Source organism: Aedes aegypti, chromosome 3 (genome assembly GCF_002204515.2).
Source record: "Aedes aegypti strain LVP_AGWG chromosome 3, AaegL5.0 Primary Assembly, whole genome shotgun sequence".
NCBI classification, from domain to species: domain Eukaryota; kingdom Metazoa; phylum Arthropoda; class Insecta; order Diptera; family Culicidae; genus Aedes; species Aedes aegypti.
Genome location: NC_035109.1, coordinates 324,882,720 through 324,900,012, shown reverse-complemented (window position 1 = coordinate 324,900,012; position 17,293 = coordinate 324,882,720). Strand labels below are relative to the sequence as shown.

Here is a 17,293-nt window from a genome sequence, read left to right as displayed (position 1 = left end):
AGCCCATTCAAGCAGAGACACATCTTCATGTCACAATTTGTTAGTACCTATCGGAGATGGCGCATTGCTCCAGGTGACAGTAATTGGTTGTCGAGTTAAAAGCTTTTCCGGTTCGAAAAGAGTTACACGATGCTTCTAAGACCGTGATTATTAGAAAAAAAAAAATTTAAAATTGGTCAGATGAAGTTAAGTATCAAGGGCTCATGCGAGATAAAAATTTAACTTTCTAAAATCGTATTGAGGGCATTCAAGCCGAATGTAACAATTATGTAAAATGTCTGTATCCACTTTCTAATAGAAAATCAAAACTTTGTCTTAAGTACAAGTTTTTGGTCTTAAAACAAATTTTCTGACCAGTTATGTTATATGCTATACCAATATGGACTAGTTGTTGTAATACCGGAAAGAAAGCTCTGCAGAGGATTCAAAATAAAATTTTGAAAAGTATTCTGAAACTTTCTTCCTGGTAAAGTACTAATAAGTTACATAGAATATCCAATGTTTTAACAAGTGTCGAATAAAATTATAAATAATTCTGGACAAAAATCCTTTCGATTTTTATTGCCTCGATTATTTCGTTATATAGGTTAATTTAGTTTTTGTTAGTTGAAAGCGTTTTTATTCTCTTATAAGCAGGTGAAATAATTTCACTATTAAAAATTCTGAACTGCTATCGCATATGACGTGTAATATAATATTAACAAAATTTAATTAAATGATGATTTTAGTTTAACCAAACTGGGATCATAGTGTTTTCTAACACAGGACACCTAGATTTAAGAAATGAATGTAATGTTTGGAATAATACTAATAATACTAATTTAATAATTAAAAAAATCCATATAATTTGAGCAAACCAGTCATTTTCTATGGCTAAATTGCATTTGCAAAATTTGAAAACAAAGAAAGACTAGTTCTGAAGTAACGCCCTATCATGATATTGAATAAGAAATTTAAAGAATATCAGAGATATTTGCACATTTGCACAAAAGAAAATTGCACCTTTTTCGATTTTCCATACTAAATAATCAACATTTTAAGCCTAGATCTCAGCTACTTATGGACCGAATTGCATGAAATTTTTGCGGTAAGTATGATTTGAAATTCAATAGATATTTTCAAGTAATTTTTCCAATCATGCTTTGACTAAAGTAAAATTTTTGAATAAAAATTCAAAAAGATTAGTCCGAAAACACTAAAATTCTTCACAAAAAATGTCTCTAGCCAACTTGTTCATCTCATCTAATTCAACAATTTTTTTGAAGATACCATTAATATATTTCTTCAATTTTTTGTCTTATTTCAATTACTTAAATTTGTCACAATACTCACTTTAGTCAAACTACTTTTGGGCTCGTGATTGGAAAAATCTCTCACAAATATATGGTGAAATTCAGGTTTGATGTCCATAAATAGCTAAGATTTAATCCTCCAAAGTTGACCACTTTGTATGGAAAATCGAAAAAGTTTTGTTCAATCATGTATATGTTACAGAAGTTCTTCACAATTAACCAAATTTTCATAGACTCAACCGATATTAAACATCATGTTACTAAATTGGTTTGTGTAGCACATAATTCTGAAAAGTTTGAAGATCTCATGTACTTAATATGTAACGAGCAACTTATAAGTACAGTCATCTCTCTCTTACTCGATATTGAAGGGACCATCGAGTCAGGGAGGTATCGAGTTACAGAACCCAAAACCAGTGTATCTGCGATTCAAGGGACCATCGAGGTAGCCATCAATACCAACTTTTACTATGGTTCTCTAACTCTATATCGATATACGGAATATCGAGTAAGGGAGAGTTAACTGTACATGTTGTATAACAAAGAGCAAATATTCATAAAAATACAAGATCTTTATTTTCCTATTGAATCCCGTTTGATTGGTAATAAAAACTTTGGCAAGTCTCTCCTTTCTGGTGTTGATTTCCTGAACGAGTCCTTATTTTTTAAGTAATTCTTTATTCTTAATGATTTTAAGAAGGAATTTCTTCAAAAGCTTATGTTAGATAAAAAAATTAGAGGGGGTTGTGCGAAAGACACGATCGCTTGATGTTAACTACGCTATATTATTTGTTGCATGTTGATAGTTTCTGATTTCAATTTCATGACGATTTCTTCATAATGTAGATTTTCTTGACTTTCCAGGCATGATATGTCATCGTAACCACGATATTGTAAATCCAGATTAAATTTAGACCGAAGTACATAAGGGACATGTCGACATAAGGGTACATAAGGGACAATGTCGACGCCAAACTTCGCCGATGTTTTGACTGCCGAACTTCTAAATATCACTCAAATTGTCAATATAAGAATGGCAAAATTGAGAATGATTGCTGTGAAGAGAATCGCTGTAAACGAGCGTTGCGTCCTCCGCATTATACGTCCTACCCCAACCAAAGTACCTTAATACACAGGTACCGAATTCCCGCAAATGTTTTTGTATCACTGAGGAAAGAAAATAACTAGTAATGAAGTTTGCTTCATATTGTGTGGGAATATCACTTCTTCAAACGATTTTCAAGGAATTTAGACTTTAGACAACTAGTTTAACATAGTTATAGTATAATTACATTATTCTATTCGTTATCTACACCATAATAAGTTTGAAATATATTTCACGTGAGGTGGTTTTTACTTCAAACCAGTTCCAAACGCAAGATTATCAATTTTTTACACGTAGAGAATAGTTTAATAGAGCAAATTTTGTTGAGATATCGGACTACAGAATGAAAACAAAAGTATTTCATTACTAACGCGGAGCCATTTTCCAAGAATTCTGTACCTGTGTATTAAATTGCTTTGGTCCCAAACATAACTGAGAAGCGTGTTCAAACCAGGGCCGTACAATTTCATTTCATCGAAAGCATTTTCAGTACCCAGCTGACTGACTCAAGCTTGCCTTTCAATTTAAACACTACTGCTTCGTTTCAAACCGACAAACTTTTCCTCAAGCCTTTCCTTTCATCACAGCAAGCGTATTCTCTCCTTGCGTTCGTGCTGCTTGTGCATCGCGCGTCATGAATCGGAGCGTCACCGCAGCGAGCTGGCCTTTCAATCGGCAGTCTCTGGGTAGTCTCGGTAGTCTTTAGGAGATTATGCTAGATTTTTTAGAGTTAAATTTTAATTGCTTTGAGGATTTTAAATTTTTAAGAAAACGTCAGAGATGTTTAGGAATTTCTGAAAAAACTCAATACAGGAAGTTTTTCCAAGAGATTTTTCAAGAATTTTTACAACAATTTCACCATGGATTACTACAAGATTTTGATCAAGTATTCTTCCATGGATATCCCTATCAATGTCACGAGGGATTTCTTCTTTGAATTTCACCAGACGCTTTTCCAAGAAAAATGTTCAAGAATTGTCCCAGCACTTTCAACGAATTTCTACGAAAATACTTACCAAGTTGGTTTTCTTAACAATTTGCTTTTCTAAAAATATCAACTCGTCAAATTATTGTAAAACTTTGCTGAGATTGTCGAAAAAATACTTTAGAAATTTCAAAGATCAAATGAGCTTCCAAATGCAGAAATTTAGCATTTATGCAACTTCATGTTAAATTGATAAAAATGATCACAATGCACTTTGGACCGAATCGACAATTTAGCCGGAAAAAAGTATTTTCTCTGTTCACGTCGATTTTAGACGTTCGATGTCTTCAGAGAAGTTATTCGTAATTGAGTTTTGCACATTTTAAGAAAAAAGTTGATTAGGGTGGCTAAAATGTAGATCTGGCTAAAACCTACAACTTTGCTGAAGGTAGTACACCATTAACTTTAAAATCTTGTGAGTTACAAGCGAATTTTGAGTTTTTTATGTATATTTTTGAACTAAATTTTCTTAATTTACAAAAATTACGTTCTCACAATTTTTGCAGCAAAAGTTGCCTATTGCATGGCCTTTCAAATGCCACTGAAAGAAAAATTTTATCAAACCAACTCCATGAGTTATGGGCATCTCAAGATTTCATAGTTTTTCACTTAAATTTGCTTATAACTTCAAAATCACAAGAAATATAAACTTGCGATGTTCAGCAAAAATGTGTATCTTTACTTCCTCTGCAACTCTTCTGAAGACCACATTCACGTAAAACTGAAAATAAAAAAGTTAGACCAAAATAACTGATTTTTTGGGTCCACCCTAGGTTAAAACTTTCAAAATCAATTTGCTTAGCTCAAATGAAGAGTTAGATCAAAAGTGCCTTCGACAAAGTTGCTCAAAATAACATTTTCTAAAAGTTTGCAGAAGAGCGCAGCCGCAAATTTCATCAAACAAAAAAGTTTGAGGTCAAATTTGACCTTAAATGAGGGCCACCCTAATCAACTTTTTTCTTAAAATGTGCAAAACTCAATTACGAATAACTTCCCTAAAGACATCGAACGTCTAAAATCGACGTGAACAGAGAAAATACTTTTTTCCGGCTAAATTGTGGATTTGGTCCAGTGTGCAATGCTAAAAAGTTTGTGGATCACTTTACATTCTTTCCTTAAAATTGGTTTTCTTCTTTACATTTTTTTTCATTTCCTTCGGCAATTTTTCCTGAGAGTCGTTAGTGACCACTTTGAAATTCCCTCGAATCATTCCACCGCATATTTTCTTCAGGGATATTTCAAAACATGTTTTATTTTTGAATCACTCCGGGGAATTTTTCGGACACCACCATCAATTTTCATAAGGTATGCTCTTGAAATTAATTCCAGGAATCTTTTTTGTAAAACACATGTGATGCCCAAATCTCTAAGGAGTCTAGAAGGGGATCCTTTAAATATTCTTGCTATTTTTTCCAGGTTCTCGTTAAATTTCTTCAAGGGTTCTATCGGGACATTTCCAAAAGCATTTTTTTGAGGAAATTTCTTCCAGCTGTTTCATGGGTATTTCTCCAGTAAATCCGCCAAAGATGGTTAGTTAAAATCCTCATGCATCCACTTTTGGCGATCAGGTGGCCAGTAATCAAAATAGTGACTGTTTGTTGTACATATTTACTTGGTAAATACCTTTACAGTCAACTCTCCCTAACTCGATATTCAAGGGACCATCACCATGGAGGTACAGAACACATATATTTCAATTTTTAAAATTTGTTAAAATATATTCGCAATTGTAATGTTAACGTGAAAAATAGTAAAATTTCAACACATAAACCTATTTGACTCTACTTTAATAGCCTGATTTTTTTGAAATTTTGAATGGGTTGTGAACCTTTATTTTACCATAAGTATAATCATAAAATTCAGTTTCAAGAAATAAGTTATTATTTGGAGGATATTGGATATTTCTTATGAAAATATCGAGTTAGAGAGGTAAATTTGCATTGGAAACTAAAACAGATTGCATCGAGTTAGAGAACATCAAAGAAGAGAGGTATCGACTTACAGAAGGATCAAAGTACGCTAGATTGAAGGGACCGCGCATTTCATCGAGTTAGGGGATATATCGAGATCTAAAAAAGATCTTGCTCTTATGTTCCAGGAATCTCTTAATACAGCCAACTCATCTGTATTGAGAAATTCCTGGAACGTAAGAGCAAGGTCTTTTTAAATTTCATTGATACTATATCATAGTGTCATAGTGACGGTTTTTAAGGTGAAGATGAATCGAAGCCAAAGTTCAAATTTTCAAGAGCACGGATCTGGAGAACCAAACATCCGATTGAGCTGAAAACTTAATCGATTGGTCACTAGCTGGTGGTGACCAATCGATTAGGTTTTCAGCTCAAACGAATGTTTGATTCTCTAGATCCGTGCTCTTGAAAATTTGAACTTTGGCTTTCATTCATCTTCACCTTAAGAAAAATAGATAATTCAATACATCTACGAAAAAGACTACATAATCGTAAAATCTTATACATATCTTTATGCAGTGCTTGAAAGCTCATTAAAAATCAATCTCAGAAAAATGTTACTTAATACAAATTTGTAATTTAGTTTCGTTCAATTTAAGGACTACATAGTAAAACAAATATTCGTTTTCTATGGAAACTTTGCAAATCCCATAGTTTTTTGTACCTAGTTGTCCCAGGAGTAATTCTCGTTGAGACTGGTCCACTATTTACACTTGGTCTTTCAAAATGTTCAAAGAATCTGCATTCGGTTGGTCAAATTGATGGACCCCTCGGTAGTTATAATTAAAACATTTTTTGAGGACCCCTCGACAAATCTTGCTTCGCGCAAACAGTCATAATTCAAATTTCTTCAACAATCCCTTCACAATAATATGGATATGGCAAGTGAAATCAGAGACGCTTCATTTGCAAAAAATATAAATATTTGGAGGTCATATTGAATTAGACCGCCATATTGGATTTTATCGGAAAACTACCGAGGGGTCCATCAATTTTAACCATCGACAGAAGGTTTTGAACAAGTGATAATTTGAACATTTAAAAAGACCAAATGTAAATAGTGGTCCGGTCTCAACGTGAATAATTATATTTCAATATGATTCACATCATCATAACTATGTAAGTTCAAATATTTATAATGGTTTTCACAGCGTTATGCATCATTAGTAACAAACCTCATTAGGCAGGGTCCATTGATTACGTAACGCTGAAATAGGCTATTTACGACCCCCCTCTCCTTTCTCCGTATCACGTTTTGCCATATTAATTCTCAAATACTCATTTTTTGTTTCAGATCTAAGTAACATTTTCCGCTATCTAAAATCGACGTAATGTGTTGGTAAATGATTTAATTTTATTCACAAATTTATGAATTTAGATTTTTTGATTTTTACAACTTTCATTTTTGAACAACTCTATCCTTTTTTTATTTCTTGAATCCTCTTTTGAGTTCGAACGATATTTGACAATAATAAAAATTTGAGTTTTTGCTGTACTTTTGAAGATATAAATTTTTTTTTTCTGGAACATATGAAAATATTTAAATATTTTATTTTCCGTGTAACTAACGGAAAAATGATTTGAAATCATTTAAATTCCACAAGGCTCTTCAACTTTGATAGGTTGATGGCAAAACATATAAAATGTGCAAGTTTTTGTATTACACGTTAAATTAGACCCAGCCATTTATAGATTATAAAATAATACAATTTTTCAAACATTTTTCATATATACACAAATGTTTCAAAGTCGTATAAAACCTTCATAACATGCGTGTTTTGGCCCAAGGTTTGAGCCTAAAATAAAATCTTTTTGATTTCCGAGCAAAGAAAATAAAATACACAAAATTCCAAAAGGCGGTGTTAGGTATTGGAGGGTTAAAAATGTCTGTACAAAGTCATGTCAAGCTGTAGAATCTCGAAAATTTAAATTTGCAGTTATAATACTGAACTAGTAACCGCTTATGTGAGCTAAACTAAATAGTAATAATTGTTAAGTAAGACAAGTAAATCGAGCTATGATAGCGTGATGATGTTTTATTCAATGACATCAAATATACTGATATTCCTTAGAGTAAGGTGGGGCAAAAGTTCGACCTTAGTGGTATAATTAAAGTTTCCAGGGAAACAATAGCAGTTAAAACAAAACAAATACCATACAGTGAACCTTCAACATATTGGCTATAATTTTGCTGAACAAACTTGTGTCTAAATATTTACCCATTTTTAGTTATAACAGTTTCAAAATTTATTGTCTTATTCGAACTTTTGCCCCACCGGTGGGGCAAGAGTTCGAATCTAGTGTGGGGCAGAAGTTTGCTGGCTAAAACACTAAATATCGATCCTCTTATGACAGGCATACTTTACACCAGCCGTAAACTTAAGTTTACCGAAAAATACACACTAAATTTTCATCAAAAATTGCCCAAAATCGGGTTAATTGTAATATACTCAAAAATAGCAGTTTTTCGCAAAACTAAGTGGAAATGTAAAATTTTGGTGACAGGTTTTACACGATCAGACAAATTTAACTAAATTTGAAGATACTTTGTGGATTTTAGGCAATTTGAAAATTTTTCCGTGATTTTATACATGGGTCGAACTTTTGCCCCACTATGGGCCAAAAATTGTTTTCAAGCATTTATGCAAAATCTAATACACGTCAAAGCAACCTTATGATAGGCCTAGAAACGCCCTTACATAAAATATTGAAAAAGATTTTATCTTCAATTGGTTCCATGCAACGAAAGTTTGACCATAAATTACAATATTCACGTCGAAAAACAACAAATAGTCATAACTTTTCCAAACCTCAATCGATTTTTATGATATTTGGAGTAAAAGTCTCTTACTTGAATAGCATTCGAACCACAATGACATTTATAAGATTTGTTTTGAATTGAGCTAGAAATCTTAAAAAGAAACTCTTACCCCACTCGAACTTTTGCCCCACTTTACTCTACAGTTTATAATAATAATTGAATAGAACTGATTTCTGTCCATTAAATTTTTATACAAACTGAAATTACATTCATTAGGCTCATGAGAGTGAGACTAAATCAAAAAGATTAAAATCGAAAATAAAGTTTCAGCAAATCCTTCCTTGCTGGATGACAGCACACAATTGTAAGCTGATGTTATGGAGCCTAAGAAAATATTTAATGTGGGTGCTTTGTCTTTTGTCCAGTTCCAAATCCAGACTGTGAAAGGGTTTTCTTTTAAGGAAAAACATTTAAAAAAATATTGGTTTCGTAATGCGTTATAGCGCTTAAGCCAATAAAAAATACTAATTTTAAAAAGCTTTTGTAGCATGTTGAAGTTTGTCATTAACTGAATATGATTATTGGCGTTAGATGCATCAGCACTCTATATGAAATCATTGATTTTGATAACTAGGGTAGCTACCTCTCAAAAAACTGACATTATTTAACATTTTGTCGAAACTGATGTTGGCCCTTAGTAAACCGGGAATACCCCTGCATGTACGCCAGTTCATGCGGGAAGGTATAGGGGTAAGGTAGATTTGATGGCAGAGAGGCTTGCTTTGGGTTAGCGCAGACTTCTTATGTATCTGGCGTAAGCAAAGGCATGCTATGATGATGAAAGAATGGAATTGTAGGAAAACGTTTTTTCGTGCGTGTGTTTATTTTTTTAATTTGTCGGATATGCAGTAAAGGCTTAGCAAACGATTGATGTGCACAGATTTGTTGGATTTTTTTTTCTGCTAACAACGGTCTGGGAAGCACCGTGAGCCATCGAATTAAAATGAAGTCGTCAGGTAACTAGCAGTGACACCGAGCTTTCCAATGCTCGGTAATAATTTATGTTTCCAGATCTTACCTGCAATCTGAAGGGTCGCATTCCGACTGTTGACCGTTCCGGCTGCATTGCTCGCAACGCACCAGTAAACTCCGCCGTCCTGTTCCTTCTTGCTGTGGACGGTCCGCAGGAAGAACAACGATCCCGACGGAAGCAGCACGTGATTCGGAGTGAATTTGACCGGTTCGCCATCCTTGTACCACCGGATTTCCGGTTCGGGTTTGCCTTCCGCCTTGCAGTTCAACGTGACCGGGTCGTTTTTCGGCACCAACACATCGCTCGGGTGTTCCGTTATCCGGGGCGTCCGAAGTTGAGCTGAAACGAAGGGGAGAAGGAAGGTGGAGCCGAACGTTAGATTCAATGGGAAATTGCGCTTTCTGATGTGAGAAGATTATGTCTGGTCTGAATATGCAAATTAATAATCGAGTTCGGATGCCCGATAGAAGATGCATTTCACAACTGCCTCAGCAAACTGATATTGAACAAGTGTTGAACTATCATGAGATTGCCAATTGCAAAATCCAGCTTCATCACACGCGCATTATACCGAACGGAACGATGAAGCCCATGTTCAAACGACCGCTCATCGGCAGGTCTGTGAAACTGGTGATAACGTGTTAAAGGGTCCTGTCGGCTTAGGGAAAGTTGGATTGGAATCGATGTCTGCTCAAAGATGTGCTAACCACCATTAGTTTGTTCCTAGTTGGTATGACTTTGGATTGGATTGTTTGTGGGAAGAATATGCACATCATCAAGCAGTGGAGTGAAACATAAATGGGACATTTCCGATACGGAAGACGACTGTTGCAAACATTCAATAGCTGACTCATGAGGATAGGTTTTGAGCAAAACAGTTTAATGTATTTTCGTGAGCAAAGTTTTCTTGATTTTTCAGGGTATAGAATATGTGTGTACCTGCTACACGATATATGCAAAAATGGTCAAATGACAAAGAAAGCTCTCAGCTAATAACTGTGGAAGTGCTCATTAGAACGTTCAGCTGTGAAGTAGGCTAAGTTACAGATGGAACTTTATGCCGAAAAAAAGAAGAAGAAAACAACCTCAATTGTTCACAGAAGTTTTTAAGATTTTTATAAAACTTACAAGCATCACGAGTTTTCTAACTAAGAACTCATTTCAACCTCCCTCAGCTTGGTCTTGCTGAATTGCTGCGCGTTTACCGCTGCGGCTATCTGGACGTCAAAGTATTTATTAGTTGTTGGAACGGTCGCCAAAACGATGTCAAACAAATGTTCGTTTAAAGATGTTTAAATGAAATCGTATCGTGTCTGAATCCACCATCAGATGAATCATCGCATCCCTGCCATAAAACCGACCAATTTATGTTAAAATTTACATAATCCCACTAATTGAAGCACTTAAGCTCGATAAGGATCCCGCTAAATGCATAGCAAGATCAACAACACCAGTCACTCTCAATTAACCTTCACCTCATCCAGCCACGATCACTGTCCAAACCAACAACGAACAACAGCGCAAACCAAAATCCGACGTTTCCCGTCAATCCACGCTGCGATCGGTAAACACTCCCAATTGCGCATTGTTGGTTAAACCAATCACTCTCACCTCTTTCTTTTGCACCATACAAAACCATGCCTTCGTAAGCATTAACCACCACAATTGATCGGCGTATTTTCAGATCACCAAAAGCTACAACAGCAGCACCAACAAAAGACCCATCGAATTTGGTCATACCACATACCACTTTCCCGGTTAATTATGACTACTGAAACGGCTATTGGCGCCCCGATCCAGCCAGGGACCGCTCTCGGTGAACGAACACAGACCGAGCAAAACGAACCCATCGCTCATAATCCGACGGCGACGCACAGGGGTTCAGATTTTCAAAAAGCTGACAAATATTTAATTTTCGTACACGGTTTTGAGTTCAACAACAAAGTCAAACATTCAGCTATAAGCTAAGGCGACGTCTACAAATTACGCAATGCTCAAAGAGGGAGAGGGGTTAAATCTAGTAACTAGTGCTCTCATTTCGTTTTAATTATTTATTTAGTTAACATCTAAACGGATAACACTGAATTTCACTTCACAATACTCGACTCGTGGCCGCATCTCTCCATCCTCGGTTCTGCCCCACGCTCGCCAAATCGATACGCACTTGATCCGCACACCTAGCTCGCTGTTCTCCACGCCTTCTTGTACCAACCGGATCCAAAGCGAACACCATCTTTGCAGGGTTGCTGTCCGGGATTCTTACAACATCTTCTACCCATCGTATTCTTCCAGCTTAGGCCACCTTCTGGATTCTGGGTTCGCCGTTGAGTTGGGTGAGTTCGTGGTTCATCCTTCGCCGCCATACACCGGTTTCCCAAGCAGCACATATTGCCCAGTTAACACAAACTCGTATACGATGGTGCATAAGAGTACAAATATGGAGGCGATATACGTACATGCACCATTAGGCTGTATGCATAATGTACGTATATCGCCTCCACATTTGTACTCTTATATCCTATCATAAACGATCGTGTGTTTACTGGGTGTTACAAGTAGCTTACAGCAACGGCTACTTGACATATTCAATAGTTACAATATGATACATTTGCAACATGGAAAAATACTGCTATGTAACCGAAAAAGCGCAAAAAGTCTAGCCTTATGTAACTTGTTTGTTCGTTACATAAGAAGTTTGCAAGCGACTGCTATGTAATTTGTTGATTACGCATAAGTTTTCCTGCGACAAAATAAATGAAACGGCATTGAAGTTGTTGTTACTTTCTGACAGTTCTGGAACTGAACAACCATTTTAGAATTGAATGTCAGTAAAAGTAATACGTATGATTTTCGAACACGTAATTATTCACAAGTACATAATAGATTTAACATGCCGATTTGAATTTGTGGTGAAATCAATCATTTTACTTGCTCAAAATTGACGCGCTCATAAAATAGATAATAATTTGATATTGTTGAGATATTATTCCGTTAGAACTGACAAAAAAAATGGAAATTGACACTGTTACTCAAATCAGCAGTGTTTTTGATTTTAATAATTGTTTGTGAAGATTGTGATTCCAAAATCACGTTGTTTTGTGTCTCGGTGTTGGATTTTCTGGGTTGCCTATCATAAATCGCCATTTAATTTCATCTTGCTGCAGAAACACTTCCGAATAACTGTTTGAGGACAGCCAATCTAAATTGATGAAACTATTAAAAAGCTGTTAGAGAGGCTGCAAATTCTAAATTCAACAATTTTAATTAATCACTGGAAAAATATCTATGAAAACAATAACTAGTCATAAAATAGTAAAGTTCTTATATCAAAATTCACAATACCTACATATGAAAATTTTTGACATGTAGTGTTGACCACTGTCAGCAAGTTACTCGTTAGTTACACAATAGTTACCCAGAAATCTTATGTTATTTTGAAACTGATGTGTAACTATACTGAAACTGCCAATAAATTACACTGCTGTCAATAGGGGAAGGGGTTTAAAATGAACACCTAAACGATATAGTCTTAATGGGAAAAACGGTGAATTTGCGATAAATTATCAAATAATGTGCAAAAATCCCCTAAGCCAATTGACTGGAACCTTACAAAAGTATGATAATTAATTGCTCCGTCCAAGAAAGCACATGGTTTGTGACCAGGGTTGCCACTAGATTTTTGAAAATGTCTGGCGAGTTCAAAATAAAAAGTCTTGCAAAGTCTGGCAGACACCATTGTGTAGGTATACTACTAGACTCGATTAAACGGTAACAAAAATATATACAACATAGAACAAAATTGCATCATTTTTCATTTTCATTTCTAGGGTAAATATTATTTAAATTCTAAAATACCATCGCATAATAATCAAAGTCACTAGCATAACCCCTCTACTGCCATCATAATTTTTCTACCACAAAACAATATTTTATTCACGATGATTTTTTTTTGTTTTCCAATAGTTTAGCAGTTCTGAAAAACTCTTTTGTTTTTGAAATCTGTATCGCTGTTGAATCATTGGTCACTTGGTTTTAGAAATATTATGAATTTCTTTGGGGGAACGACATTCTCCATATAAAACTCCTTTGGCCGCCATTTTGTTTTTACTCAATTTATCAAAAAAAGGGCAAAACAATGTCAGGTTTCAAGAAGATTCTCTCAAAAAAAATCATAAACATCGGTTTAACTATCTTCAAGTAAACTTAAAATTACAAAATGATGTTTTTCGACGTTTTCAACATCTCTTTACGGCCAGAGTGGAACCAAACACATGAATACTCATTACTCAAAAACGATTGCACCAATTTGCTACATTTCTACACAACAGGCTCTCATAAAACTATTGTTTTGAAAGGGGAGTTTACCAGTCATAGGAAAAAATCTAAATCCTCCGTAATTAAAGTAAGTATGGCTACCCGTCGGTCTGTAAAGTCTGGCTGAATTTGAAAAAGTCTTGCGAAATGACTGGTTTGTCTTTTTGTCTTTTCCTCGATTAAAAGTCTTGCAGTGCCAGATTAATCTGGCATAATGGCAACCCTGTTTGTGACGTGCTCAAATGACTCAAATAGCTCGAAAGAAGGCAAATTCAAGCGTGTGCTATAATAAGGGCGCAAGTCGCATGATCGATTTCTCTTTATCGATCCTCTCTTCTGTGAATAAAGATGCGGAACAAGATGCGGGTTTGTTAATAATTTTTCACTACAAGACGCTAGGAAGTAATGCAATCTTGCGTCCTGAGGTGAAACAACGAATTGAATTTAGAAATTGTTCAATTTGTGCCAATATTAGGGACTGAGGGTAATATGCGCATTGTGTGGTACTGAATGAACATTGTCATAGATCTTGTCTTCCAACCCTGTTATGATGGTTGACAATCAAAAGCCTGTTGAAAGAACTCCGAGAATGTAACATCGGATCGGACATCAAACGATCTAGTAGGCATGGCACAACTTCGACGCCTCACTCCTATAGTAATGTCAGAATGGAATGCAAGGTTCTTTGTGGTGCTCCCGCTTGCCAACAACGATTCTGAGTTTCACATTTGGCGATCCTGCCAGGAGTTTTAAATAAATTTTTGTTTTTCCTGGAGAGCCTGGATTCGATAGCAAGCGGGAGTGTCCACTAGGAAATGTGTTTGTGTCGAGTGCTTCTTAAACCGCGTGTGAAAATATGTATTCAGAGTGATTGTGGAGTGAAGTTTGAATCTGATAAAAAGGCATCTGTAAGTAAACAGCAATGTGGTATTTCCTATAAATAATAGAAATCTGATTGAAGAGGAAATATGACATTAATATGCATTAGCCGCTTCACTACTCGCTGAAGCAGCAATGTTTCTCTCTGTTCTTGTTGTTGCTCTTATTGAACACCAGCATCACCTCAACTATTTGAGTTGCGCGATGCAGGCTTTCAAGTGAATATTTTGTTTTGCATTTGAATTCAAACAGATTGCTTCGATGGAAGTATTTGAATGTAATAGAAAGTGTTTCATCTATTTTATCCGATTTAAAGATTATGATCATTTCGAGCTGATTCATCTAAGTTATGAAGCAGAATGCGCAGCTTTTATCAGGGACCTATTTTCTGCTTAGGTTGAACGGAAAAAAGAATAACGTTAGGAACTGAACTATTTTTTTTGCAGAAGTCAATTGAACATATTCGTACAAAACGTGTATAAAAAAATATCGTATAATTAAGTATAATTTGTAAAATAATGTGATTTTGCAAAAGAAAAGTGAAGTGTTGAAGTTATTAGTGGTTTTCATGAATATTAATCAATTTGTATAACTTATCAATTAGTAATTTCAATCGAAAAAAACTCCCGTAACATTTATTAACTGTGCAAATTTCTATATAAATAATAATAAAACTTCGCTTTGGTTGTATGTGATCATTTCATCGTTTCTTCTGTGATGATACACACATTTCTATATCTTATCTCTTCTGCTTTCAAATAAAAACAAAATAATTTCAATAAAATAAAATAGAGTGAAAAATGAATGTAAGTGTGTGCAAATATTCCTAACCATGGGCGATTCTGAATTGGTGTTCCAAAAGTAGATTTTTCGTTCCAATTAATCGATTTTTTGATGTTGAAACAACATGAAATCCTAATACAAGGGATTTGATCTTATTTTGAGTCGTTGTTCTTGTAAATTTGCTTACGAGTGAAGAAATCGAATCGATTTGAATAAAATCGATACAAAGGACGAATCGAATTTTAATCGATTCAGTATTATCGATGTTTTGGTCATATTTGACCTATAATGCACATGATTGTTTTCTTTCCTATTTGCTTCAGTACATTGTGTATCCCGTAATGTTTAACGAACAAGTTAAGTGTGAAGCATACTGAATCGGTGAAATTTGTGAATTTTGTGTCGATAACTGGTGAGATCCAAACTATTCAAATCTACTTAATTCATTATTATTTCTAAATAAATGCCATGTTGAAAAAAAATAATAACATGTTTGAAAAAATATCCTTAACGCGACTGGTGGTTGCTATGAAAAAATGCCCTTAACACAATTGGTGTATGCAATGCAAAAAAAAAATGTCCTTAACGTGACTGGTGGTTGCAATTAAAAAAAATATTATTGCCGCGATTGGTGGTTGCATTTGGTTTGGTATTTGGTTGTCTTTAACGCGACAGATGGTTGCAATGAATATGTTATTAACTCGACTGGTGGTCGCATACTTGTTCCTAGCAATCAATGTTATTGATATTGCTAGCGCGACTGGAGGTCGCATATTTGTTCTAAGCAATGGTGGTGTATACTTAATACCGCGACTGGTGGTCGCATACTTGTTCATAGTAATCGCTATTGATGTTGTTAACTCGACTGGTGGTCGTATACTTGTTCCTAGCAAGTATTATTGATGTTGTAAGCTCGACTGGTGGTCGTATATTTGTTCTATGCAATGGTGGCGTACACTTGCTACCGCGACTGGTGGTCGCATACTTGTTCATAGTAACTGCTATTGATGTTGTTCACTCGACTGGTGGTCGTATACTTGTTCCTAGCAAGTATTATTGATATTGCTAGCGCGACTGGAGGTCGCATATTTGTTCATAGTAATCGCTATTGATGTTGTTAACTCGACTGGTGGTCGTATACTTGTTCCTAGCAAGTATTACTGATGTTGTAAGCTCGACTGGTGGTCGTATATTTGTTCTATGCAATGGTGGTGTACACTTGCTACCGCGACTGGTGGTCGCATACTTGTTCATAGTAACTGCTATTGATGTTGTTCACTCGACTGGTGGTCGTATACTTGTTCCTAGCAAGTATTATTGATGTTGTAAGCTCGACTGGTGGTCGTATATTTGTTCTATGCAATGGTGGTGTACACTTGCTACCGCGACTGGTGGTCGCATACTTGTTCATAGTAACTGCTATTGATGTTGTTCACTCGACTGGTGGTCGTATACTTGTTCCTAGCAAGTATTATTGATGTTGTAAGCTCGACTGGTGGTCGTATATTTGTTCTATGCAATGGTGGTGTACACTTGCTACCGCGACTGGTGGTCGCATACTTGTTCATAGTAACTGCTATTGATGTTGTTCACTCGACTGGTGGTCGTATACTTGATCCTAGCAAGTATTATTGATGTTGTAAGCTCGACTGGTGGTCGTATATTTGTTCTATGCAATGGTGGTGTACACTTGCTACCGCGACTGGTGGTCGCATACTTGTTCATAGTAACTGCTATTGATGTTGTTAACTCGACTGGTGGTCGTATATTTGCTATCGCGACAAGTGGTCACAAATTGGTTCCTAATAAAAGTGATGTCACATGCATGCGCGACTGTATCTATAGAATAAGATATGTAAGCCCAATGATGGCTAGTAACTTAGTAGATATGTTATATCAAAACAAGTAACAACAGTCAAACAAGTCTTTAAGTGAGTATTTCCGTGAAAGTACGGTGGATTGAATGTACAACAAGATGAAAGTCAAACACTGATGCTACTCTGTTGAACGCATATATGTCAGTTTATTAATAGCAATATTTTGTCCAAAATTCATCTTAGATATGTCATTTCATATAATTAGCTTGCCGTTTCTAATGTATGGAACGACATTCAACCGATCAATAATTTCAACGCCGTTCTGATTGCGTGGGTATTCTACAGCGGAAAAAT

At 35.4% G+C, this 17,293-nt stretch overlaps 1 protein-coding gene across 2 annotated transcripts in view; it reads right to left on the bottom strand.

Moving 5' to 3' along the window:
- The window catches only part of LOC5565802 (protein sax-3), an 808,606-nt gene that overhangs the window by 221,796 nt on the left and 569,517 nt on the right, over positions 1-17,293 (bottom strand). For both annotated transcript variants that reach the window (XM_021853934.1, XM_021853935.1), the window contains exon 3: positions 9,192-9,485. In XM_021853934.1, the coding sequence (XP_021709626.1) occupies positions 9,192-9,485 (294 nt within the window). The remainder of the gene's footprint in view (positions 1-9,191; positions 9,486-17,293) is intronic.